At 41.5% G+C, this 27,126-nt stretch overlaps 1 protein-coding gene across 3 annotated transcripts in view; it reads right to left on the bottom strand.

The window, feature by feature from the left end:
* CENPH (centromere protein H) overlaps nucleotides 1-27,126 on the bottom strand; it is a 620,329-nt gene that overhangs the window by 471,076 nt on the left and 122,127 nt on the right. For all 3 annotated transcript variants that reach the window (XM_044075457.1, XM_044075459.1, XM_044075458.1), the window contains one exon: nucleotides 14,998-15,049. In XM_044075457.1, the coding sequence (XP_043931392.1) occupies nucleotides 14,998-15,049 (52 nt within the window). The remainder of the gene's footprint in view (nucleotides 1-14,997; nucleotides 15,050-27,126) is intronic.

Below are 27,126 nucleotides of genomic sequence, written 5' to 3' on the forward strand. Positions count from 1 at the left end.
TTTCTTATTGCTAGGAAATGCAAGATGACAAAACTTCCGTATGTTGTAGTCAGCCATAATTAAAATTATGATGCAAAGTGGGGCTCTATGCAGGGACCCTGATTTTCCATTTTCCAGGAAAATTACTTGTAAATCCCTTATATGGACTGTCTGAGTTGTGGAAAAAACATTTTTATAGAACCAGAGCACAAAAATCACCACAGCCTGTATTTGCTCTCATATTTACTACTTATAACACTGCTGATTTACTTTATCTGCTTTGATTTTACTTATATATATAGAGAGAGAGAAATACAAGAAAATTATAATGAAATTGTAAAGAGTGGACATAAAACTTAAAAATGATGAGAATAATTCCATGATCTCATCTCATGAGAATGGAATTTCATGTTTTTCTCAGATCTGTAAATCAGTGTCCCTGGGCTCAAGTTAAGAGACATTCCTCGAGGTATTTGCACAACTTTAAACTCAGAGAACTGGAGCTGAGGGGGGATTTGAGCCATAAACAGCAAAAGGAGCACAAGAGATCTTTGAAATCTTGTCAGTATTTCAATGGATGATTAATCAGAAACATGGAGGACAGTGTCAACTGGATGAAGGAATCTGCAATAACTAAATGACCTATGTAGCACTTCTTTTAACATTTAAATTGTACTTTAATCTGTCTCCCTTTTCAGTTGTCATTATTTAGCAAAGAGGAGGCATGCTCACACAGAACCTGTTGATTGCATGAGGTGTTTTGTACATTTTCACCCACTGTCCTTTCTTTGTCAATGCAAGTTTTAAAAGCCTGACTGACTATGCAGTTCGTGACAGTTATTTGTGCGCCCACAAATTTAATGATAATAAGGCTAAGTTAAAAGCATTTAATCAGTGGTATCAAACATCTCTTAAGGAAAATTTAAGCCAACGTAGGGAGGTGTTAAAGAGCAACTGGACAAGCACTTGCCCACTGTAGATTACATGGGTGATAGCTTATTTACTATCTTTGTGGAAGTTTGTTGAGTTTTGACAAGCCACAACTTAGCTGTGCAGTAGTGCTTTAGATAGTAATGGGAAGGTGCTGGCTGTGGTGAGTACTGATATGTGGATATCTGCAGGTGAGGTAGGAAAGGAACATTGGAGATCTAATCTAATTAATAAGGGATGACTAGATGAGGTTACAGAATAGTCACTCTACCCTACAGGAGAGGGAACGGAAGAAATGAAACAGAATAACTGCACAGAAATAGTATTTTTTTCAGATGACCGAGGAGTCACCTCCACAACTGTTTTTAGCAGAAGAAGGCTGCAGAGTTGGGATGAACATAAACAGCATAGTATGAAAATGATGCTTTAGAGGTATGATACCTAACTGCAAAAGTACAAACAATCCTGGGAAATATGACAGATTTTGTATACGAGAGGATTTTTTTTTTTGTTATGAGGGACCTCTGAATGATAGCTGTCCTGATGTTACATTCCTACCAAAATAGCATGGGCTTTTGTATCCCCTCCTTGGGAGGATGAAATATTTGATCCCGTACAACAGTTGCAAAATAAGTTTATTTTTGATAAATGACAAAAAAGTTGCATTACATCTTACCAATGTATTAGACTCTCTCTTTTTTTGTCCATAGAAGAGCATTCAGGAAAGAGAATTAGTGCAAGCTTTGTTCATCATATATTTACACCTGCTAACTAACTGACAGATGAGGGTTTATTCATTTTTACTTATGTTAAGAAAAGGAGGTCACTGTTTGCTTGGCTTCAAGAGAGGTACCTTGATAAACCTGAGCACAGGAAGTTAATCTTCGCAGGTTAAACAGTTCCTAGGGGTCCTGCACATTTGACAGAGAAGGAAAATGCATCTCCCCCAGGACTCTAACTGTATACATGAAAAGATTTCCACGGCTTCTTTTGAACAAGCACCTCTGAAATTCCTCAACTGGAAAACATCCCTTCTTATTAGCTATTACATCAGTCAGGATGGTGTTGGAGCTGCAGGCAGTAATACATATTGCATTGTTGGTGATTGAGTAAAACATATCCAGCCTCTTCTGTGCTTCATGAAAGTGGCTGCAAGTGTGCAGCCTTTTATGTGAACAACACTGTGATGGCAGTTGCCATGACACAGTGAGCTTTCACTGGAACAGATAAGCTGCAGCCCTTGCTGTTGTAGCAGAAAATAATGAAAAGGCAGAGTCACCTAGACAGGGTTTGTTTTGCCACTGCTGTCCTTTCTTTTCTCAGTAAACGAGACAAACAACTGCTCATTTTTCTCTGAAGTCCTTAGTCCTATACAGGTAAAACTTGAGATACCTGTGTGCTTTCATAGAGTTCAGAATTTGTTTCCCTGTTCTGGGGTGGGAAAAGAAGGCTGACAACTGTATGGCCCAGCTAAGCATGAATTATGTGAGACTTTAGGCATAAAGAAGAGGTTATTTTATGTTTACCCTGTCCTTATGAAAAAGCAGAAAAGGCTGGGTATGCATTACTACCTGCAGCTCTGAGACAATCCTGACTGAGGTAATGGCTACTCTCACGAACGGAGATACAGAATTCCAGCTAGCTAGGCTGGCAGTAAGTAATTATATGTCATTTGTGAATATCAACATGATTCATATGCTTGTGTTAGAAATGTATTAGAGCTGCATATTATGTGTATATCAAATTGCTGGTACAGAAGTGTGTGTTGAAAAGGGTTTGTAAAATACTGAGCTTAAAAATGTCACCACAGTGTAACCTACTGGAAAAGAACAGAAATGTACATACACTATTGTAACTATTTAAATGTATTTATTTTAACAATGGAAAATGGAACACAAGTTAACTTAGAAAAATAGCTGAAATTAAATTACTTTATGGCCCCGTAATAAAAGGATGTCATCTTTCAGTTTCAGTGCAGTAACAATAACAATAGATGCTTTCGGTGTTGTCTAGGAAGTGTTTTATTGTTTTAAGGCTCGCAGGATCTGCAAAGATCTGAGAAAAAGCCTTGTGTATGTATTTTCACAGGTAGATGCTAAATGCTATCAGCTGTATCAATGGTTGCTTTTTATCTGGGATAGTCAGATGACAAGAAATGATGTCATTCTGCAAGCTATCCCAGCAGTAATATTTGAGATATTAATTTAAGAATTTTCTGAGAGAGACTGAGTATTCTGTATTTTGTTTTTGACCGGACAAGAAGATCCACTCACCACATCTGCCTTGTTTCCTCTATAAGTAAGTTTCTGCCTTGTTGATCTGTAAGTAAGTTAACTAGGGTATAATAATTCTCTTAGATTCAGTCAAGAATATAGTGAAGTATAATTTAGATGTTTTCTTTATTTATTTGAGACTGTCCTGCAATGTTTTAAATATTTCCCGTGGTTTTGAACTCTGATGTTACTGTGATTATATACTGAGTATTTTCTTATTTTATTTATTTATTATTAAATATATTTAAACCTTTCATTGTGGCTGATATTTGTGAGACATATTTAAGTTCTGAGAGTACTTGCATATTTATTTGGTGACACTGTGTAGGCCACTCCTAATAGCCTTGCTCTTGGTCAAACTACCATTTGTAGTAACAGTAACATTACACAGTAAGATTATACACCCTTTGTTAAGGGCCTTAAAGTAGCTGATAAAGAGTTGGCTGGTGGCAGTGATATTCACCCTGTAGTCTGGGCAGAAGGGGACATAGCTAGTAAACCTGTGCCAGCCTTTCCCAGCTGTTTGTTTGTGTGTGTGTGTGTGTGTGTGTGTGTGTGTGTGTGTGTGTGTGTGTGTGTGTGTGTAAATCAAACCTCAAAGAGTGTGCGTGTGCCACCTACCTGGGCAAGGACACGAAGCACTGGTTGGAGAGAGAGGGTGCTGGAGGTCTTGACTTGGCCACTCAGCTGAGATCTCAACTCTATAGCTGTGCTAGTGGGGAGTCTTATTTGAGATCTGGAGAAAGAGTGAGAAACCAGCCCCGGACTAACTGTGGTGAAACTGCACTTGATGTAGAAAGCTGCATCTTGAAATACTGTGTGTGCAACTTGTCATCCTCCCAATGTATGTCCCCCACTGGTGCTAGTGGGGAGGATTGAGGCTCCTTGATTACTGGTCCAGTGCTGGGGCATCACAGCTATTAAGAAGGGTTGTTTTCCAAGAGAGGAATTTCAGAGCTGCTTGCTTAAAAGAAGCCGGGGAAATCTTTTCAGGTATACAATTAGCATCTTGGGGGACACTTTTTTCCTTCTCGGTCAAATGTGCAAGACCCCCAGAAACTGTTTAACCTGGGAAGAGCAAGACACACGTTAGTTCAAAGGCACTATGCCAAAATTGCCAAGAGGTGTACCTAATAAAAGCATGGGCAGGTCTAGCCTTAAACAGGTCACTTGGGTATTGTAGGATTAGGCATACCCTCATTCTCATGGGGTTTGTCATATTTTCTAACACCAGGAGGAGAACATTCTCCACTTAGACACAATGGATGTCCTTCTGGTAGGCCTCCTGAATTCTTTAAAAAAATATGAGCACATCTCCAGTGGACTGTTAACAAAAGTGCATCACTATCTTATCCTACAGACTTGCCGACATCAAGGATTGCAGGTTGAGTGGATGAGACAGAGATTCTCTCCTGGCAGAGTAGGTCCACCATGTTAGGTAGTAGTTGGTGGAGTCCCATCTGCCATTTCCATTAGCAGTGAAAACAAAAACAGCCTTGGCCAAAAGGAAGCCAAGAGAACATTTTTATTTTTTTTTCTCACTTTCCGGAGGACTCTGGGGATCAAGGGAAAGGAGGGGAAGGCATTATTGGAAGCTCCATGTCCAGATTAAAGATAAGGCTTCATCACTTGGACCTCCTTGTATGGGCTCCTGGCAGCAAAGACCTCCATCTGTGGAACATCTACCAAACCTGTGAAGTAGTTGTTTGTAATGAATCTGCATACCTTGCCTGTTACAGAATTTAGTTTTGAGGGTGTGTGTATTGCTTTCACATACATACTGCACTGAGGCACTACTTCTTAAGCTACCAAGGCTAACCTGCACAGCTGGCAAAATTTGGACACTTCCCCCTCATTTGTTGATGTACCACTTAATTGTGGCATTACGTATCATTAATTGGAGAGGTTTTCCCTTTCCAAAGCTAGCTGAATGCCCTCAGTACCAGGAGCCAGCATCTCCTTTCTGATGATGTGCTTCTTCCTCTGCTGCTGACTCCATATGCTCTGTACTTTTAAGACTGTGTGAGCAAGCTCCTCAAGCACAGTCCAAGCCTTCTGTGTAAATGGACTATTTTGGGGCAGGGTCTTGGGTAAAAGAGAATACCCCACCAGTGTAGTTCCCTTACTATGACATGGTTAATAAGGATTTGTTGAAACAAAGGGTGTGAATACTGGGTCCACACAGATCTGAAGTATCACAGCATCTTCCATGTATAAAACTTGGCCAGGTGAACCATTAGTATGGTGGAGGCAATGAACCCCAGGACTTTTACGAGCTCTCTGGGGTTATGTCTTTGGTCTTGGTTGCCAGTTCCTGGAAGTTGGCTTGCTAACTGGAGGTGTCAAAAAGGGACACAAGGAATGCTATCTTCTGAGAGGGCATCGGATACTACTTTTTTAAATTCAGGGTAAACCTAAACTCCTGAAAGAATGTTTGTGAAATCCAGGGTATCCAACACTTACTGAGTAGAATTAATCTAGATTAGACAATCATCCAGGTAAGGATAAATATGGCTACCTTTCAACCTGCAGAAGGTAATGACTGGAACGAGACAACTAGAGCGCAGCCCTTGTGCTGTGGAGAACTCAAAAGGTAAAGGGGTAAACTGATGGTGACAATCCTCTGCTAAGGATCTGAAGAAGGGTCTGTTAGCCTTCTGGATAAAGATGTATGAAATAGGCATCCTTGGGGTCTGGGGTGATCACAAATGCATTTGTATGTGGGAAAAGCAATAGGGCCTGCAGGATAAGCATTTTGAATTTTGGTATATTGTGCCTTGAAAGGTCCAAGCTAGATCTCCAGCTATCCTCTTTTCCAAAACCATAAAAAGCCTTGAATAACATTCTTTCCTAGCTGACAGTGGTCACCTCCTCTATGATCCTTTGGTGAAACTGGTCTGATATTACTAAAGAATAAAGTACTCCTGGTCTCTTGGTTCTTGTGGGATGCCTGAGGGACTCAGTGGGGAAGGTCAATGAAGTCTGTAACCTTGTCTTATAATCATTAACGCTCAAGCATCTGTTTTGATGTTTACCCAAGCAGGAAGATAGATGTCCATCTGTTCTTGGGGCTATGGGAGTGAGGGGACCATGATGTGGTAGGGCAGGGGGAGCAGATTAGTCAGAAGTGGTCTTAGTTATTGGAAGGTCTTTGGAGGCATCGCGCATTTCCCTTATTGTCCCTTTGCCACCTTTTCTTAAACTGCCCTTTCTTACTTTTTTGTTGCTTGGGCTAACTATCTCCTGTACAAGTGGGCCCGCTTAGACAGGTGGTTTCCCTCACTCCTGGGAAAAGAGGAGAACTAGAGCTCCTTCACTACCTTTTTAAATACTTCAGCGGTAGGGCCTCCAAACAATAATTCTTTGTCTAAAGAGGCAGTGATCAACAGGAATTTGATATCCTCAGGCTAATGCCGAAGCCTCAACCAAAATGTCTCCTGATCACTGATCCAGTGGCAGCAGCCATGGAAGCTGCAGCCACAGTGTAGTAGCTACATTAAATGGAATGCTTAACTACCTGGCTGGCAGTCTGGAGCAGCTCTGAGAGCTTGAACCTAAAGTTAGCGTAAGCTACTGCACCCATTCTCTGCACAAAATTATCAAGAAAGCCCAGAAGGAACTCTGACATACAAGTTTGGCAACTGACAGACTTAAAGGAAAGGGAGGCTCAGGTGTAGACTTTCTTGCTAAATCTATACAGGGCCAAACTTCCCCTGTAACTGAGTGAGCTAACAGCTGGAAGAACCTTCGCTCCTTTCTCATTATCTAACAAGGTTATTGCAGTCTGCCACCAAATTCTTATACAAGTACTCATGACTCTCCAAAACCCTATAAAACCTATTGAGTTTTTTAGAAAGTAGGGGGACTGTGAATCCTCCACCAAAGTCAGGGAATGGCAACAGGTTTGCGAGCTAACATGTGTAGTAGCTCATATCTTTTCTAGGTATATGAAGTTTCCCTGCCCTCCCACTTAAAAATTTCCATCATTTTGGAGATAGTTTCTCCAAATTAAATTTCCTGTAGATGGGAGTCTGATGATAGAGAACCTTCCATAACAGATTCAAGCCCAACAGGGGGAAGATATATGAGAAGTCTAATTCCTCTCGATCAGGGTCCTGTGGCTCATTATTCTTATCAGATGAATATTTCCTTTTCCTTTTAACAGGAGATGGAGGGAGGGATAGGCTGATAGAGCATGGTCCAGCTGAAGTACCTGTATGGCCTTAAGCAGGTCTTTGGCCAGATTAAACCAATTATTTTGCCTGGCTTGTTTCTAGGATGTGGAGTGGAGATAGGAGGAGGATAGATTTCTTTTTTTTTTTTTTGGGGGGCTTCTTTAGTGGGATGCAAGCCTGAAAGGATCAGGTGACCAACCTGGGTTGCTGGAACTCCATACTGTAGCACTTTACTTTTTCATATACCAGAGTCATCTGGATGCCACCTGCTGGCCTTAGGTCAGGCAAAAGGGGAAGCCTCATGCTCAGCATCTGTCAAGTCAGACATGCTCTTGCACTTTTCTATGTGGCGTTTAAAGGGGCAACATTATACGTCTGAGGAAAGTGGATAGCCACCTGTGAAAGCACCACACTGGCCATATTGAAAGGATGAAAATTCTGCATCATCTCCTTCCCTACTGGACTTATCCCTATACATTTTTCTTAGCAGGAGGGTTGAGAGAAGAATAGCCTACAGTCAGAACACACCAAGACCTCACAATGTTTCTTCTTTTGTTTGAAATCTTATTTTATGCGATATCAAGACAGTTCAACCAACATCACAATTTAAGCAATCCTCATGCATGGTGAGTATACTCTTGTAACTGATGGCTAATAGTCACAATGTTTACTTTTAACACTACTACACCCAATATCAGCTTTACATAACAAACTTAATTACACTGCATAAACTTAATATTAACTGAGGTTAGTTCATGTACCAAAATATTTCCTATGGAGATAAAAATCTAACACAGAAACTGCTACAAAGGGTCTGAGTTGTGAAACCTTTACAGACACTGCAGGCCTAAACACCATGCTCATTGTCACACTTGCCTTTTTTAAAGACATACGTAACAAAATAATAACCAAAAAGCCAAATTAAGAAGAAAAACATTAGGTTTTTCCCGACAGGGCACTTCTTCGCTGGTGGTCGGAAGTCATACTAGAGTGGATGACGGCACTACTCACTCACTTACAAAAAGGTCCTGCATGCACAAACTGTGACAAGAAAGTTCTGAAGATGGCATTGAGGTACACTTCTTTTATGAGGTCTATATCATATCATCGAACTGTGATACGTCCGAATACCAAAACATCGAAATGCAAACACTGAAATGTAATAAATCCGAAAACCCTAAACTACGAAAAACAGAACTTCGAAAAGCAACATTCGGCCAGCTTCACAACCGTATGATAACGTAACACAGTAACATTTTACACCATTACTAATGTAAATACACCAACTCAGAGATCGCACCACAGTGGAGACTTCATGCATATGCATGCTTGGGCTAACTATAACCATTCGGAGTTTTGAACTTCGATGTTTCGGGTTTTCGGAGTTATTCCATTTCGGAGTTTACAGTTCGATGTTTTGGTGTTTGGACTTCATCACAATTCGACATTGTGATATAAACCACTCTTATGTATACATGCCTATAGATGAGATTATGCATAGGGGGAAGGAACCTGAGCTGTTGATAACTGTCTGGACAGATGGGATGCCTATCAGCGAAGTACTAGAAGTAATTCACACTGCAACAATGACCTAATGAAGAGCATTCACAGGGTTCAGGAAGATGTTTCTCTTTCTCTTCTTAGCTGGGGGGGAGGAATGGAGTAGGGACTGTTGGTTACCAGAGGTACTTTATTAACTTCAGAAGTTGTAGCAGATAGAAATGGAGCAAAGGTAGATGGTAAGGGTACAAACTTAATTTTAACAAACTTCTATATACCAGCCAAAACCTCCTAGAGCTTGGGAAATACTTTGTTGAATGGATAGTTTTTCAAGTTAGAATGGCTGTATAGTGAAATCTAATAGGACCAGAAAACTTAACAGTTCCAGTCACAGGGAGATTTATGACAAGCAAGATATGCAACTTGGTTAACATTTTCTTCCTGCTGTTTATACCTACTTTAGTCCAGATATCGGAGATTCTCCAGAATTGACAAAGCATGTGTAACAGCAAACCATGCATACAGGGTAGTGAAGTAAAATATCTTGGTAATTTGTCTGTCTGACCATGCTGCATTAAAGGTTTCTTTCTACTGTAAGCATGATAATCTACAAAGATGCTGGAAACTTAATATGTATTAGAGCAAGGGGGTTGGTAATTCAATATGACTCGTTTAAACCTTGCAGTGATGGAAAGGGCAGAAAACCAAGGACCCACTGACATCTTTATATCAGTGAGACAGTTATATAATGTTTGAATGAGGAGAAGGAGATGTTATAAACAGGCTACAGAGAAGGTAGTTGTAAGAATGTGGAGAAACTTTGGATGTGACTTTTGTATTTCTAGCCCTTGCAGTTGGAGCTAAACCCTCAATTAATATGGGAACTAAAGTGGATTCAAACAGCAAATTACAAAGGCTAATAACAAACTTAACAACAAAAATGGTTTTAAATATTTTGAGAATGTCCCTACTTCTTTAGGCTGTAGCAATAAACCACATGGACAATGGTTACAAAATTAAACATATATGCAATTACTTTCCAAGAAGGAAACTCTAGCACAATTGTTGGGCATTCTACAAACTTTTGTACCACTTGAAACCAGGCCTATAGTTTATTTGTCTTGGAATAATGGGTATATGAATATTTCAAGTGTCACTGTTTCAAGATGATTAGGCAAAGATTTTATCTGTATTAACCACAGTGGGAAGAGGGGATTCTGCATCTAATTCTTTAAAAGCAGATGAGACTCCTGGTTTAGGCAGTACATCACCTAGTTAGGGGATGTTTTTACTGCTAAATTCTTTAAGCTAGCCAACTATATATTTATAACAAAATATATGTACCATACATCTGGAAAGAGAGCTACAATTTCACGAATACATAAATTAAGCAAAAAATTTTCTATAGGCTGGATTATATAGGTCAGTCTTGACAGCCAATCAAAATTACAAAGCTGGGTTAATGGTCTGGTAATTCTGCCCAGCTTGGTAAATTTTGAGCAATGTAGACTTAGAGCCAGGAGACGGATATTTGATAATATGAATATACAAATTTTAGTTAGTACACAGATGTGACAGGGTCCATTAGTAGTGGCTAGTTTTAACAAGGAAAAGGCCTCTGATCGTGTTAACATGTGCGTGTTATAAATGGTGGGAGCCTTTTAACTTTTTAAAAGGGCTACTGTTACTTGATTTGGTTCAACTGCTTTTGAACCAGGACTAGCAAATGGCAAATTCTTAAACTGTCCCATTTGTTTTTTTTTGGGGGGGAGGGAGTTGTGTCAACACAGTGAACATCAATTTTCCATTTCTGGCCCTATGGTTTTCCAGTATTTCAGTAAATTTCATAAAGATGTTAAGTATTTATAAGGGCGTGGTGGCAAGAGTAAAGACCGAGACACAAGGCTGAAGACTGTAAATCTAATCCATGGAACTGCAGAAGATTAAGCGATTAGGGGAAACATTTACCAAGTCTGAAATTGACGTATCTTGGAAAATTAAGGTAGAGGGATGCCAAAGTTAATTAGTGGCGGGGGGTTAGCGCTGTCAGACAAAACCCACTTTAAATGCGCAGCAGCAGTTTTTGCAGTTCATTTCTGCAAGTGTTTAATTGTGCTTACATTTGCCAACTTTTAGGAATCACTATATTGAATCTTGAACTTCTTTATAGGGCACTGAGAAATCTTCTGAATGGTAAAGTTCAGTCTTAGGTCTATTACTTCCACTAGAACAATATGGGGGATAAGCTATTTATGGAAAAAGGTCCTTACTACAGGAAAAATGAAGATATACAAGTTAAATAAAGATGTCCATGACAGTGCACCAAAACCACAGACAATATGAAGTCTGTGTGAAAATACAATTCAAAAGTGATAAGACCATTTTCATTTCTGGGGAAGTGCATTTTTTGAAGATAGTGGAGTTGTAAGACTACCAACTGCAACCTTGTGTTCACTGATGGTCACCATTAGGACAGTATGGTGTATTTGATCTTTGCCTACATAGGAAGCCAAGCATTCCCGGGCTAGGAAAAAGCACTATGGCCCATCCATTCCTGCCAAAGATGCCCTATCAGCATAGCTACCCCCCCCCTCATAGTGGTGAGAGGCAGATGGTAGGGCGCAAAGTCAGCTAGTCAGTCTCCCAGAACAACCTCCCCTAGTCTGCTTACAGACTCACAATGGCTGCCTGTTTGGGAGGGAAGACTGCGTACTTATACTCACATGCACGCGCACGCACACACACACAAAACACAGTATTCTCACATTTAGCATGGGGGGGGGGAGTCTAGGAAGTGGCATAATGGTTAAGGTACTTGCCTCAAAGCACAAGGTATAATGTTTGTTTCTCACCTTTGGTCAATGTCTGCATGTTGACTAGGCATGTAATAGTCTGCACACTGCCTATTATTTATAGGAGCTTAAACAGTAAACTGCACTCCCTGGAAGCACTTCTCACTTTGGAAGATACTGACATTTATGCAGTCACTGAGACTTGGTTCAACACTGCTTAAAGCACCCCGGCTGTACAAGGCTGCTATGCCTTTCACACGATGAGACTCCAAAACGAGAGTGAAAGAACCAGAAGTGGAGGTATATCCATCTTCAGTAAATCCAAATACATCTAGACACTGGTGAAACAGTATGACTCTCAAGTTACTCCAACTTCAATTATATAAGTAAAATATCCCTCCACATCATCGCTAGCTACAGGTCCCCTATTATGAACCAGGAGAACAACACCGCATACCTGGACTTGCTAGAGTCGCTCAGTATACAGTCAAACACCTTGGTCATGGCAGATTTCAACTATCCTTCCATCGACTGGATGAGCACAAACACTATCACTACGAGGTTCCTGGACATAATGCCCTGGAGCAGTTGTCTGCACCTCCCACAAAGGGCTCAAATGTCTTGAACTTAATGTTCACCAACATGGGGGGGGGGTCACTGCACTACCCTCCGTGCGTTGCCCTCCCTGCTAAGGTCATAACATAAATCGGTCTCATTTGAAGTAAAGATCAAACCTGACACCCCCACAGGAGTAAAAAACTGAAAAATTTCTCCAAAGCAAACTACTGCCTAAGCGATGGTATAAAAAATCCTGGCAACATAGCCAACAACGACTCCTATGCAGAGGCGTATACAAATGTCCGACACAGCCACTTGAACAAGTGCACTGACTTGGTTGTACCCAACAGGAAAAAAACAGGTCTTCCCAAAAAACAAGCCACCCTGGTGGACTGTAAGCATAAATAAGCTAAACAACAAAAGAAAGAAACTGATATCTAAGAACAGGAGGGAACTTACTCAGCAAAGGAAGAATACCCTCCACATCCTGAACAAGCAAATCGGATATCTTGTTAAGTCTAAGGCTAAGGCTAGCTAGCTAAACAAATCCATAAGGCATTTTTTAGCTACATCTGAAACCTAAAAGGGAATGCCTAGCTGTGTGCCAAATTTGAAGTGGATGGTACCACTCACACCGAACCTGAGGAAATTGCCAATCTGCTAGCTGACAGATTTGACAATAATTTCATCCCACCCTGTCCCCACCAGATATACCCCAAAGCATTCCTGACACCAGTTCTCTACAGAGTATTTCCACAGAACAGGTCATACAAGCACTCTCCAAGGCCAAAAGCACAGCCTCTATGGGGCCAGATAACATCCCAGGCTGCTTACTAAGCAATCTAAAATGAGAACTAGTGGAAACACTCGGTACACTCTTTAACCATAGCCTGAGAAATGGCTTTGTCCCAGCAGAGTGGAGCACAGCAATAGTAATTCCCATGCACAAAGGGGTCCATCAACTGACCCTGGGAACTATAGACCCATAAGCCTAACCAGCCTTATCTGCAAGACCATGGAAAGAATCACCATGGACCTTATTCACAAGGATATAGGTGACCTTCAAACCTCTGATCTGACCCAGTTTGGTTTCATCAAGGATAGATCTTGCTTATTAAACCTAGTGAACTTCTTTGACAATGTCAACAAAGCCCTGGATGAGGGCAAAATATATACTGCCTATTTTGATTTAGCTAAGGCCCCTGACACAATTCCGCATTCAGGTATCATACAGGAACTCTCCCAGCTGGGGATTACCCATACATTACAAGATGGGTTAACAAACTGGCTCACCGAAAGAATGCACTCTCTCAAAATTGGGGAGTCCACCTCCACCAGTAGACCAGTTACCAGTGGGGTACAAGGATCTCTGCTGGGCCCTCTACTGTTTGGAATCTATTTCTCTGAAGTCCAGGCAAAGGCAGATGGCTTGCAACTTTCCAAGTTTGCAGATTACTGTAAACTGGGTGCAATCATAGAGCCCCCCCCCCCCAATGATGCTAAACTACTACAGAAGGGGTTAACACAGACAAATGATTGGTGCTAAACTCATGGACTAAAACTTAATGCAAAAAATGCCTCACAACCTTCTTTGACAAAGAAGTAGCCCCTGCTAATTACGATACAGATTGCACCCCTCTAAGCTCAAATTCAGTGGTGCGAGATATGGGAACACAGGATGACAGCAATCCGTCATCTCATAAATAAGGGCACTGCATCCAAGACCAGGGAGGTTATAGCTCTGTTGTACTTGACCCTTATCAAACCACTAATCGAGTACAGTGCTCCCTTCTGCATGTATCTCACCAGACGGCTGCAACAACTGGAGAGATCACAGAGGTTTTTAACCAAGAGAATCCAGGGCCTCCAAAACATGACATACATGGAAAGACTGAAGGCCCTGTCACTGTACTCTGTATCCTACATGCTGCTGACAGATGACGTGTGCCTGACCTACACAGCACTCTCAGACCCTCCCCTAATAGAAATGCTGCACATCTGCAAATCAAATGCGACAAGAATAACTCTCTCCAGGGATTTCAATCTAGCCTGTGACATTAACAGAACATGCTGAAGAGATAGATACATCTCCCAGTGATTGCCTGTCCTCTGGAATAAGCTCCCACTCCATGTGAAGCAGAACTCCTCAATGACCCTATTAATGCGCAACCTTGACAACTGGATGGGTAACTGTAAATTCATCCTGGGGGTGGCACATATGTCCCTCATGGACAAGGGCAGTCAGTGCTGATCAGAGACTCACTCTGCTAACAATGACCATCTAACTATGGTCAATAAAGGTACTTGGGTTATTACACAGCTAGGCTTGTAAAGCACTAGGGCCTTTAACATAGTAACTTCGTATGAACCAACATAGCAAGAGTTAATGTGTGCACACAGGTAAGTGATACGGCTGGCTGTCACCAATGCCGTGGGCCTAGCAGCCACTCCCCACCCTTGGAATAATGAGCTAGTTGCTCAGGTTTACCCTCCACCCACCTTCTGATACCTGTGCCACTAATAAAACACAGGTCATCTGGCCTACAGTCAGGGATTCAATGACTCTACAAAATAGAGCCAGGTAAAGGTAAACCAATTCTGTTACAAAGCAAGAGGAATTCCTGAGCCATTATGACAATGTTTACACCTCCACATATAGAAACATTTTTTTGTAAAGCTTAAACACAAAATTGATCTAATCTAATATTCCAAAGAAAACACATGACACCAGTAAGTAAACAATGAGACCTTATAGCTGAGGCATTAAAGAAAAGTAAAGTACGTACTTACATCTCACAGAATTTTTCTTCAGAGTCCAAATCGGGCAAATGTTCCTCTTTTTCTGAAACAGAAAATTACTATATGAATCTTTAAAACGTAACAATAAAATATTGTTATTCAATAAATATACCTGTGCATTTCTTATACATTTAATCCAGCTAAATTGGATTACTGCATGGGAACGTGGTACAACTGAGAAAATGGTAGCAAAGAACTACATGCACTCAGTTAAACTTCTAAGTAAAGGTAAAATGTGTCATCAGCATCCACAAATAGCACTATACCAACAGAAAGGCATTCTGATATGGATCATGTCCAATATGGAATACTACTTCTGCAATGAAATTCCATCAAACAAAAGCAAAGGAACTCCGATAAGCTGAGCTTTTACAGCTGTAGGCAACAGATTAATGCCAAATAATAGATAGATACTTTAATGAGGGTCTGCATGATTTAGTGCCATTGAATTGGATTCTTAACAGGCTTCTGCTATGAGTAACTGACACCATTCCTTGTACTGCAACAGCTTACTCCTAACAGCTGGAAAGTTGACTATTACATGCTGTGTAATGCAGCAGCTTTAAACAATTCCTTTTTGCAGGTGGCAAGCCCTTCTGGACACGGACACACACACACAGACACACACACACACACACACACACACACACACACACAGACACACAGACACACACACAGACACAGACACAGACACACACACACACACACACACACACACACACACACACACACACACACACACACACACACACACACACACACACACACACCTATCTATTTTGTTTTAAGGAATCAAATCACTTGTTTTGTTCTATCACCATTTAACAAGTGATTTCTAAGCTTTTGAATGCCAAGGAAACAATATTACACTTATGGCACAGTATGAACCTATACTGAACATTAAATCTTAGAAACTTCTAAAAAATTGGAAATGGGGTATCACAAGGGATGTACTAATTAGGAGCTGCAAAAATATGGCTTTAACACACACTAAAACACAGTAAATTATTGTTGTACTGTCCCTGCAGAGGTGTGTGTGTGTGTGTGTGTGTGTGTGTGTGTGTGTGTGTGTGTGTGTGTGTGTGTGTGTGTGTGTTATATAATATGTTTTATGTAATATATTAACCAGAGACCACTTTCTTGTAATTACACTCATAACAGTACATTATTTCCCAATATTTCACACAAGCTTTCCTCACGATTGTTCACCAGTGGGTCTTAGAATTACCACTGTGGCAGACATTAATCATCACCTGGCCACATGTCCTTGCTACTATTTCAACACTTCTGGTCCTAAACATGGTTCATTCATACTGAATGTCTACAGCCTCACTTACAACAGAGAAGCTTTCTTGTGGATAACAGATAAACCCATCTTGAACAGAAACCTCCACCACCTTTCCACAAGAGATCCATACTACTAATTTGAGTCTCCCATATCTATCCAGTCAATACGCTATCAAGTACATCTAACTTGTTACAACATGGTGATCAGTAGACAGCTCTGTCCCTCCTTCTCCTAATGGAACAAAACATACAGAATCCACTGTAATGACACAATTTCAATGTCATTTCTTCTACCAAGTGTTCATTCAAACATGGTATCTGTCATGACCAAGCCATGACATGAACATTAGCATAAATAAATATAAAAATAAATAGCTCACTGTCCATTCCTGAATCCAGAAGGCCATCCTCCCAAAAGTATGTACCTGCTCATTATAGTCACTTTACTGAATACAACTCAGACATCTGAGTGCAATCAATAAGACCATCGTTAAGTAACACAGAGCCTTAGACAAAGGACCCCAAAAGGCTCTGTTGCACACTAGTACCCTTTTCCCCTCCTCAATGCTTCTCTCCTGTTTCCCCCTCATTTTGGCCCAACAACATCCTGACAGATTACTTTCTTGTTTTTTCACACACAGCCTTTCTTTTTAGTTCCCCCTCACACTTTTCATAGGACATTACTAGGTAATGGCTTAATAGCCCCTTACAAACCTAGCCAATATAACCCAATTTTACCTCTCCTAGGGGCAAGAGGGTGGCATGGATTTGTGCCCATGTCTTCAGTATCTTACAGACTGCCCCATCAATAAGGGATACAGTCACTACCTCAGGTGTGAATTTGATTCCACATCCACTGATCCAAATTGCATTTGAAGAGGGCCAAGTAAAGGCTCTGCTTCATGTGAATAGGAAACCTGTTCCATAGAAAGGGCAATCTTTGAGAACACACATCTGTCTCTTCAGCATGTTTTGAGTCGCTAACTAAAGTTTAGATTCCCTAGATTGGGCGAGACTCATGCTGTTTGACTTGCAGATGTGTAGCAGCTCCATCAGGGTGTGTGCCTTGTAGGTCAGGCATAGATCATCCCTTAACAGTCTGTAGGAGACAGAACAAAGGGATAAGGCTCTTAGTGTATCCGCGCAGGACATGTTTACACCCTGTATTTTCTTTGTGAGGAACCTCTGAGGTCGCTCTAGCTGCTGTAAGTGCCTAGTCATGAATATGCCAGATTGGACATTGCACTCCATTATTGGTCTAACGAAGGTTGAGTACAGTGGGACTATAACTTCTTTGCATCTGGGTGTCATACCTTTACATATAAGTTGTGCCACATACAAGGCCTTTTTCACTACTGTGGACACATGGTGGTCAAAGTTCAGGCTACTATCTATCTCTGCACCTAGATCTCTCACCTCTGAGTCTACTCTTAGGGTTGTGCTATTGATGTTGTAATTTACAGGGGCATCTTACTTCCCAAAGGGTATGATGATGCATTCCTTCTCATTTAGTTTTAAGCCCATGGTTCTGGCACCAATCATCTGTCTGATCTAGACCCTCCTGAAGGATTTCTACATTGTTGGGGGATTCAGCGATTGCCTCCAGTTTGCAGTCGTCAGCAAACTTTGTCATTCAAAGGTCTTGCACATTAGCCTGGACTTCAGAGAAGTACATTCTGAACAGGAGTGGTCCCAATACTGGTCACTGTGGCAAACCACTTGTAACTGGCCTCTTGCTAGATATGGATTCACCCAATTTAACCATGTGTCCTGTCTGTGAGCCAACTGGCTATCCATCTGGTGACGTAGGAACTTATGCCCAGTTTGCATTTATTTATAATACCCGAGCGAGGAACTGTGTCAAATGCCTTGGCCAGGTCAAGGTAGGCAGTATGTACTGTTTTACTCTAATGGGTCAAAAGACTCCACTGTAATAACTCATACTTCAAATGCAAAACCAAAATAATAAAACAAAAAACTGCTATTTTATTATTACTCTAAGGTAATAAGTTGGGGGCAGCGACTGAACTAAGTTAGGGGTGAAAGTCAAAGGTTTCGAGATGTACCGAGGTGCATTTTAAAACTTTTTTTTTAGTCACATTAAAACAATCATGAATTAGGAAAGAAATTTTTTTCTTTCAAGGAAAGTAAGTTGTGTCTAAAGCTTAATGTTCAAAGCCAGCAAAATAGTAGTCCTCTAATAAACTGACAAGACAAATTCTTACAAGGATATGTAAATCTTATATGTGAATAGTGCCTGCCTTCCTATCCCTCCAAAAGATAGTTGCCCTTCTGTGTACCCCACTGGTGTTAGATTGAGATGAAAATAAAAGCACAAATGGCCAGAGGCATATATTATAGAGCTGAGTGTCTGGGAGAAGAAACCAAAGCACATAGATACAAACCATAAAAGAGTTACGGAGTATGTACATACTCTACACAGTAGGCATCACTGTCAAAAACACAACCAGAAAACCAAGCACTGGTAGATAGCAACACTACTTAGCCAACTCTGTTTCGGTCTGAAACTCCGGTTTCGGAAATATTTCAGAACGCCAACCTGCACTCGCAAAATTGCTTCTGCATCGGACCATGCGGCAAAAAAGACTGAGGATATGACGTCGGTCATGCGCATTAGTACCCTGACGTACCGACGTCAGTCTAATGCGCCCTGACCGACGTCAGCCTTATACTCTGGTATTCGGGCCGACTGGATGCGGACTATACCCAATAGTAAGGACTGCAGCAATGGGGAACGAAGAACATCTACTAAAGTATTCCTAAGCTAGCTTCATGAAAATGCTCACTACCTGTACAAAACCAGAATGACTGCTTAAACTGAACAAGTGACAACACTGTCAATCACTTTCATTCACAGAGAGCTCCAGCACCCAGCAACTGAAGCCAGCATTATTGACTGTATGAACCTCAAATAAAGTACAGTTGTGTAAGAACTTATAGTAACAGATGTCCTATGGCTCGCTACTGCAGAATTAATAACAGATGGTTTTCTCATCTAGTGACATCCAGCCGGGGTGCCACAGCTTTACCTTCTGACACCATATGTCCAGATGACGAGCTCAGTAAGTTAGTGGTGTAGTAGTAGTATATAGACAGACACACAAGATCATCAGACCATCTCAAAGCCTGCAGCCTGAAGACAATCAAGATCGGAGTCTGGTTAACTAGGAGGGACACAGTTTGAACAGCTAAGTAAACTCCACCCAAGAGTGATGTACTTAAATGGGTGTGTGTGTGTGTGTGTGTGTGTGTGTGTGTGTTTTGTAAGAGTCGAGAAAGGGGATAAGGAGAGAAGGCTCGAATACGGCAACAGTGATCAGCAGGACATCTACAGTTATGGTAAGTTCTTACACAACTGTACTATGTCCTGACTGAAATCACTATTGCAGTACTCGTAACAGACAGACAGAAAGGGGCAAAAGGCTAAACAGAGGCAGTAGAATCCAGGAGGCCAGACAGAACTGTTTTGGCAAAAGTTGCCCTGGACCTGGAGAAGGCATCTAACCTATAATGTTCAGTGAAGGTGGGGACAGGATCAAGTGGCAGCTTCTAAAATGGATATAGCATCTACACCTTTGTAGAAAGCACCAAATGATGCTACTGCCGGAGTGGAATGTGTTTTTGGACTGGAGGGCCAAGTCTTACCAAGGTCTGAATAGCAGAAGGAGATGGCCTTTGAAAGTCATGATGCAATAGTTTTTCAGCAAGTGGCTATCCCAGCTTTGAGTCCAAGAAGGAGGCAAGCTGATCTGTTTGCCTGATATTCTTAGTTTTATCCAGTTAAAACCTCAATTGCATGTGAATGTCTAGAGTGTAGTATTCATTCTCTCCTATTTTTGGGGATTGGAAAACAAGGTTGGAAGGTCGATGGCCTGGTTAAGGTCACCTCATTAACTACATTAAGCATGAAGGAAGGATTGGCCCTAAGGCTTATCTTATCGGAAAATGAGAAAAGGAGGAATGACCATCAAGTTCAGAAACTCTGCAAGCTGAGGTGATGGCCTGAAGAAGCATGGTTTTCCATGTGCAAAATTTGAGGATGACAGAAGCTGAGGACTCAAAAGGAGGCAAAGTAAAAGTTTTTCCAAAACAAAGTTAAGGTCCCACTGCAGAGTAATGGGCTTTCTTGGAGGTTTAAGGTGCAAAACTCCTCTCAGGAAAAGTTTGACCTCTGCCCTGGACGTGAGTGGAAGCTCCAAACATAAACATACATTGATAGCAGATGGTTTACCTCCATTTGTTTGAGAATGTTATGTGCGGTAGTGCATTTCCGCAACTCTATATAGCAAATTACAGAACACTTCCGAGGACAAATGTCGAAAATGGTTTGACAGAAATCCAGATTCGACCATTGTCCATGTGTTCGAATGGCGTAATGCATTCACATTATAGCCATTTGAATCTTTGTGAGTTGGTGTTTTTTTTTTTGCTGTTGTCCTTTCAATCAAAAGCAAGTCGGGCAACAGCTACACAACCCAATGGAGGTAAACCATAGCAGATAAGTGGGCTTTAATAGAAGAACAGGCCAATCCAGAATGTAGTAGCTCACAGAAGTACTGAAGTACCATGGGGATGTCTGACAAAAGGGGCTACATTTTGTGTTTAAGGCACAAAGTAGAGATTCTTTTTCACTTGGCCATGTATGATTTTTGTATTGGGTTTCCTAGCTTCTTGTAGAACCCAAACCATATCTTCAGAGAAAGTATGTCTTACAAGAATTAGAAACTCATCATCCAGAGAGTGAGACTGGGGGAGGTCAGATAGGGATGAAGGAGCTGGACTTTCTTTTAAGTGATGAGGTCTGGTTGTAGAGGCAAACCCCAGAAATTTCACTGACAGCTGAAAGAGGTAGGGGAACTAATGCTGCCTTGACCAGAACGAGGCCAAAAACAGTTTTGGAGACTACTCCTGAACCTTGAACAGGAGCACTGGAAGCAGAGGCAGATTATGTACAGAGGAACTTTCCTGTCCACAAGAAGACATCTGTCTTCCAGGCTAGTGCAGATGGGTTCTTGGTGAAGAAAAGAGGAAGTCTGTGATGTTGAGTGGAACTGAAAAGGTATGTGTGCAGTATTCCCCACTGAAGGGTGATAGCTGTGAAGAGCTGTGTGTTCAGAGACTAATCGAGAGGGTCCTCCATGTTCCTGCTTAAAGATTCTGCCACTACATTCTCCTGAGCGGGAAGATACACTGCAGTGAGATTCACGTGGGAAGTAAATGCCAGGCCTCCTGTGCCAGCCTGCACAGGGGGTAGGATATTATGCCTCCCTGCCTGATATGTACCACATCACTGTGGTGGTGTCTGTGTACACCAGCAGAATGCCTGGATTCCAGAGATGTTAGAAGGTCTACAGGACCTGTAGAAGTGCCCTCATTTTTTTAGGTTGATGTGTTCTTTTACTAGGTGGGAAGGCCACTCCTCCTGAACTCTCTGGGTTCCTGTCCAAACCTTCCATGCCCTGTCCAAGGAGTCTGAACAAGACTTGGTTGGCTGGAGCTGGAGACAACTGAAGATCTGGGTTGAGATTAACCAGATTCCCTCTTCTGGCCTGCATCAAGAAGGAATTTTGTTAGTGGAGCAGAAAGGCATCAAGAGGCTGTAAGCATTGGGGCTACACTGATTTCAGATACCATTATTTTTATCATGTGTAGTGTGGCAACGGGGAGTACAGGAGGTGTGGCAGCCATAAACCCCAGAGCCCTGGGGATATCTCTTGCCATGCAGTTAGTCTCGGTGGAGATTCCTCTAAAATAGTTAGTTAGGATGGTGACCTTCCAGAACAGTAAAGGTCTGTAGCAATGAAAGATCAAGTCCTGAGTAGGATTGAGTTGAGGCTTTTTGAAATTGATAGTGAATCTCAAAACAGTCTTGAGACAGTGTAATCAATATGCTTAAGGAGGATATCCTTGAACAGTGGCTGGATTAGAAGGTTGTCCAGGTAGGGAAGACTTGTATGGCCTGAATGCGGCTAAAGGCCACTATGGGAGTTAAACACTTTATGAAAACTGTTGGAGTTGTAGAAAGACCAAAGGGCAAAGAAGTAAACTGAAAATGTGATGATCCAGTAAAGAGCCACCCTTAAAAATGCTCTGCAAGAAGGGCAGATGGGAATAGCCATCCTTTAGGTCTAGGAATACCAGGAAAGCCTGGGGAAGGAGGAAAGGCAGAAGAGTGTGCAAAGAAAGAAATTTGAAGGTGGGCACTTTTAGGAAGGTCTTTAGTCAAGCTAAGTCCAGAAAAGGTGTCCACTGGCCCTCCTTCCTTGGGACAAGAAAAAATCTTAAACAGAAACCTTTTCCTAAGAAGGTTAAGTGGATCTTCTCTGTGGTTCCTTATGCTAGCAAGTCTTGGATGATAGGGTCCAGGAGGTGAATCTGGTTGGGAGGAGAAAGGGGCACCCCCCTCCCCTGTGAAGGAAAGCTATCCTAAGTTGTACAGCAGCCCTCCTTAATGATATTTAAAACTCAATTGTCTGAGTTCGCTGTTTTCCAGAATGGGGGAAAGATGGACAGAGAGAGAGAGTGAAAGTCTCATTGAGAGGGGTTGTAGGAGATAGGGAGGGAGGAAGAGGGAGGGAAGATAGTCACAGGTACCTGCTACCAAGTTGAGGCTTCCCTGAAGGAGTAGCCCTCTGAAATTTATGTGGGGAATCCTTTTCTAAGTGTTTTCCTTTGCTTATTAGAGGGACTTGAGTCTCCCTTAATAAAGGAAGTAGATTTTGCTGGATAATTTTCATTGTATCTAGGAACTGTGGAAAGATGAATCTTAATGACAGTCTTTTATTGTTTTGCCTTGTTCCTGTAATGCTTTGTAAAGACTGGCAGCTTGCGAGCCAAAGAGAAGGTCAATATCTCATAGAGAGTCTAAGAATTTAGATTTGAAGTCTTTAGGTATGGGCTGACCTTGTAGCCAGGCATATCTCCTGATTACTGAGTCAGTAGCAGCTGCCCTGAAAGAAGCATCATAGGTTCATAGCCAAGTAATCTATTAATCTAACTGCTTAAGAGCCCTTAAAAGCCTAGCCAGTATAACCTGAGAAGTACATGCCAAAAAGGTTGCAGTTCAAGGAATTATCCCTGAGGGGCTCTACTTGTGACTGGCCTCCTTGTAGAGGTGAACTCCCCAATTCTAACTTCCTTGATCCTGTCTGTTAGCCAGTTGGCTAACCACTGGGTTATATACGAGTTTGCACCTAACCTCTTGAGTTTGTCAACAATATCCAAGTAGGGTATTGTGTCAAATGCCTTGGCCAGGTCAAGGTAGGCAGTGTGAACCATTTTGCCTTCATCCATTGCTTTGGTGACCTTCTCAAGGAAGTCCACCAGGTTGAGTAGATCTGCCCTTGACAAAACCAAACTGGGCTGGGTCAAGTGTCCAGAGGTTTACTATATCGCTATTGATCATTTCCATTATAATTCTTTCCATGACTTTACATAAGACTAGTGAGACTTCCAGGTCTTTAGTTTCTAGGGTCTGTAGATGGTCCACCTTTGTGCAGAGCGATGACTGTTGCTGTCCATGTGGCACGAAGCCTGTTTGGAGGCTATAGTTAAATAGCAATTCTAGAGGCCCTGATATGTTATGTTTCATGCTATTTAGAAGGCATTTCGGGATATTGTTTTGGCCTATTGATGCAGTGTTCATGACCTTAGAGAGAATATTAAGGACCTGTTCCCTAGTGACAGCAGGGGGACTTGTATTTGATGGTATTTGGAAGATTGATGAAGAGAGAGGGGTAAAATTGGAGCGGAATTTATTGGCCAGTAGGTTTGCTATTATCTTCTGGCTCAGTATAGGTGGCTCCATTTACAATGAGCTCTGCACACAACTGAGTATTGCCTTTGAGGTTGCTAGAACAAAAGAGATTATTGTGCCTCTACACATCACTCATCAGACCTATCAGAGTACAACGCCCCATTTGGGATGTACCTTACAAGATACCTGCAACAGCTGGAAAGACCACAGAAGTACCTCACCAAGAGGATTAATGGCCTCAAACCAGATGCCCTATGCAGTCTGACTGAAGAAACTCCAGTTGTACTCGGTTGCATACGGCTTACTCAGAGGTGATCTCTGCCTGACATACAAAGCCATGTCCAACCCAGAAATGATGGACATGCTCCACCTAAAAAAAAAAACAAATCCCAGAAAGCCACATGCTCTAGGGATCTAAACCTCACCACAACGATAAACAGGAAGTGCTGGAGGGATGGATTCCTGTCCCAGAGACTCCCCATGCTTTGGAACAGGATTTCAATTTACATTAGGCAGAGCTCCTTACTAACACTCAAGAGAAACCTTGACGAGTGGATGGGAAACAGAAAATTTACCCCGGGGATCACTGCAGTGGCTTTGCTGGACAGAGGCACAGGGAACTAATGGCTCTACTGGACAGAGGCACAGGGAACTAATCTAAGGGGGTGGCGAAAGCCAACACATTCTGGCTAGGCTTATAGATGCCCTCGGGCAGATAGCCTAGTACTTACTTATGAACCTGTGACATAGCTAAAGAATGCTTTGTGGTTGTCCTTGGCTTGGGAGGCCAAATTCACCTCAAATTTGGCTTTGCTAGACTATTTGTCCTCGGAGATGTTTGTTTAGTTTGAGAGTGCTTTCATCCTGCTGGGTGTTGCACCTCCTATTTTTTGCCATGATTTTCTTCCTTCTGTTATACAGCCTGTTGATTTTGTGATTCCACCAGGGTGGCTTGTTTTTTTTTTTTTTTTTTTTTTTTTTTGAGTTAGCTCTGTACATCTTCCTGGTGGGTAGAGCTGCCTCTATGCAACTATTAACATTCTTGTACAGGGTTTCTGTGAACAGTTCTGAATAGGCAGCAGTGTTCTCAGTCTTTATGGGGGCTTAAAATTTTACCAGGTTATCCCTTAATAGCGGGGGGTTAGCCTTAGAGTAGTTCCTGAATATTCCAGGTTTAGCTGGGGGTCTAGGTTTTATTTTTACTTCAAAGGAGACTATTTTGTGACCTGACCTTACCAGGGAAGACATTACAGTAGGAGGCATGTAGCACTCTCCCATATTAGTGAAGACCAGATCCAGTATGGCTACACCCCTGGTTGGTGTATTGGATTATCTGTGTGCCTGTACATTTGGTGTCATATAGGATTCCCAGTTAATAGGCAGAGTGGGGTAATTAAAATTGCCCATGAATATGGCATTGGGTTGGATGGTTAGTGTCTCTAAGTTTATATACATGGTATGGGTTTCTTGGGTCATAGAGGGGGACCTATAACTGGCAAGGAAGTGACATTGGATTTTGCCTATGATGATTTGAACATGGAGCAGCTCGAATGCATTGTCCTGTTTGACCAGGCTTGAGGTATACTTATTTTTGATATAAACATAGACACCTCCACTTTTAGTCCCAGTCAGTGTAGTAGCTGGTCTAAATGTGTGGAAGGGATTATAACCTTGCACTGTTGGTGTGATCTCTGTGGCTTTAAACCATGTCTCAGCGACCGCACAGACATCAGCATTCTGAAGGAAGAAAGAGTGGACAAACGAGCAATTCCTTGAGTCTTTGGTTTTTGTCTGCTGCCTCTCCTGCAGATTTTTTGGAAGAGGATGGGACTCCAGAGACAGATGAAACAGGAGGAGGAAAGAAGACCTTTCAAAATTAATTTATTTTTCCTCTCAACCAGTGCCCCATGATTAAAACCCGCACAAATATCACATTCTACATTTAGATGTCCTGGACCCAGGCAGTAAATGCATTCAGAATGGCTGTTGGAATTCAGGATTTTGTACCCCCAAGCAGAGCACTTTTTAAAACAGTTAGGATTCTCTGACATTTTAGCAAACCAACTTGTAGAAAAAGACAAGAAACGACAGAAAATACCAACAATAGTAAATGGAATACCAAAGGGTAGAATAGGTAAGAAAAATACCAACTATAGTAAAAAGACAAGTAGTACTATAGAGGAAGCAAGAAAGTCAGCAAGGGCTTAAGACACAAAAACACTATATCTAAAGAGAAATCCTTTACATAAAGTTTTATATATATAAGAGAGGAAGAAGAAGAAGAAAGAATATATCTGACTGGATAGAAAATAAATAAAAAATATATTACTTATCTACCATGACCTGCTCGAGGTAACGGTGACTGTGACTTATCGCTGAAGCAGCAAACGAAGTCTGAGGTAACTAAGGAGATGAGAGGGATTATGGGCAAGGGGAGGAGCTCAATCTATGGAGCTTAAAGTCTATCAGAGTGGCAGAGGATGGATCTGACTTTGGATCATCAGAGACCCATCAGTTCAGGAACATCCAGAAAAGACATCAGATATTATGTACCCACACATGAATTTGTCAGCCATACTCATATTTAGTAGGACATAATAAAATGAAGTATTTAGGTATATGGATTCAGAAGGATTCTTTTATAGCAGCTATGGATATGTGAGAAGAGACTAAACAAAAGAAAATGCAAAAACTGAGAAACGAGAAGCTCTTATTTATCAATATGGATAGCAAGACACAGGTAGTGAAAATGTTTTTAGTGCCTTTAGTTTTATATACAGGTCAGGCATAGGTTTATCAACTAGAGGAGAAGATGTAGACAATAAATTATTAAAGAGTTGAAGAAGTTTATCTGGGAGGGAAACAGGCAAGGGTTATGTGAGATAATTTGATCCTTACAATACAGCAAGGTAGTTTAGGATTACTGGATTGAAGGAATATTGCAGAGCTGCTCAGTTAAGGCTCACATACATAACACAAACAGAATGCTAGAATCCAAAGTGAAAAGAGATGATGCAGGGGGGAGTTCAAGAAACAAGGAGAAAGTGGGATTTTGG

The sequence above is a fragment of the Protopterus annectens genome, chromosome 6.part1, assembly GCF_019279795.1.
Source record: "Protopterus annectens isolate FY-2018-M chromosome 6.part1, PAN1.0, whole genome shotgun sequence".
NCBI classification, from domain to species: Eukaryota; Metazoa; Chordata; order Ceratodontiformes; family Protopteridae; genus Protopterus; species Protopterus annectens.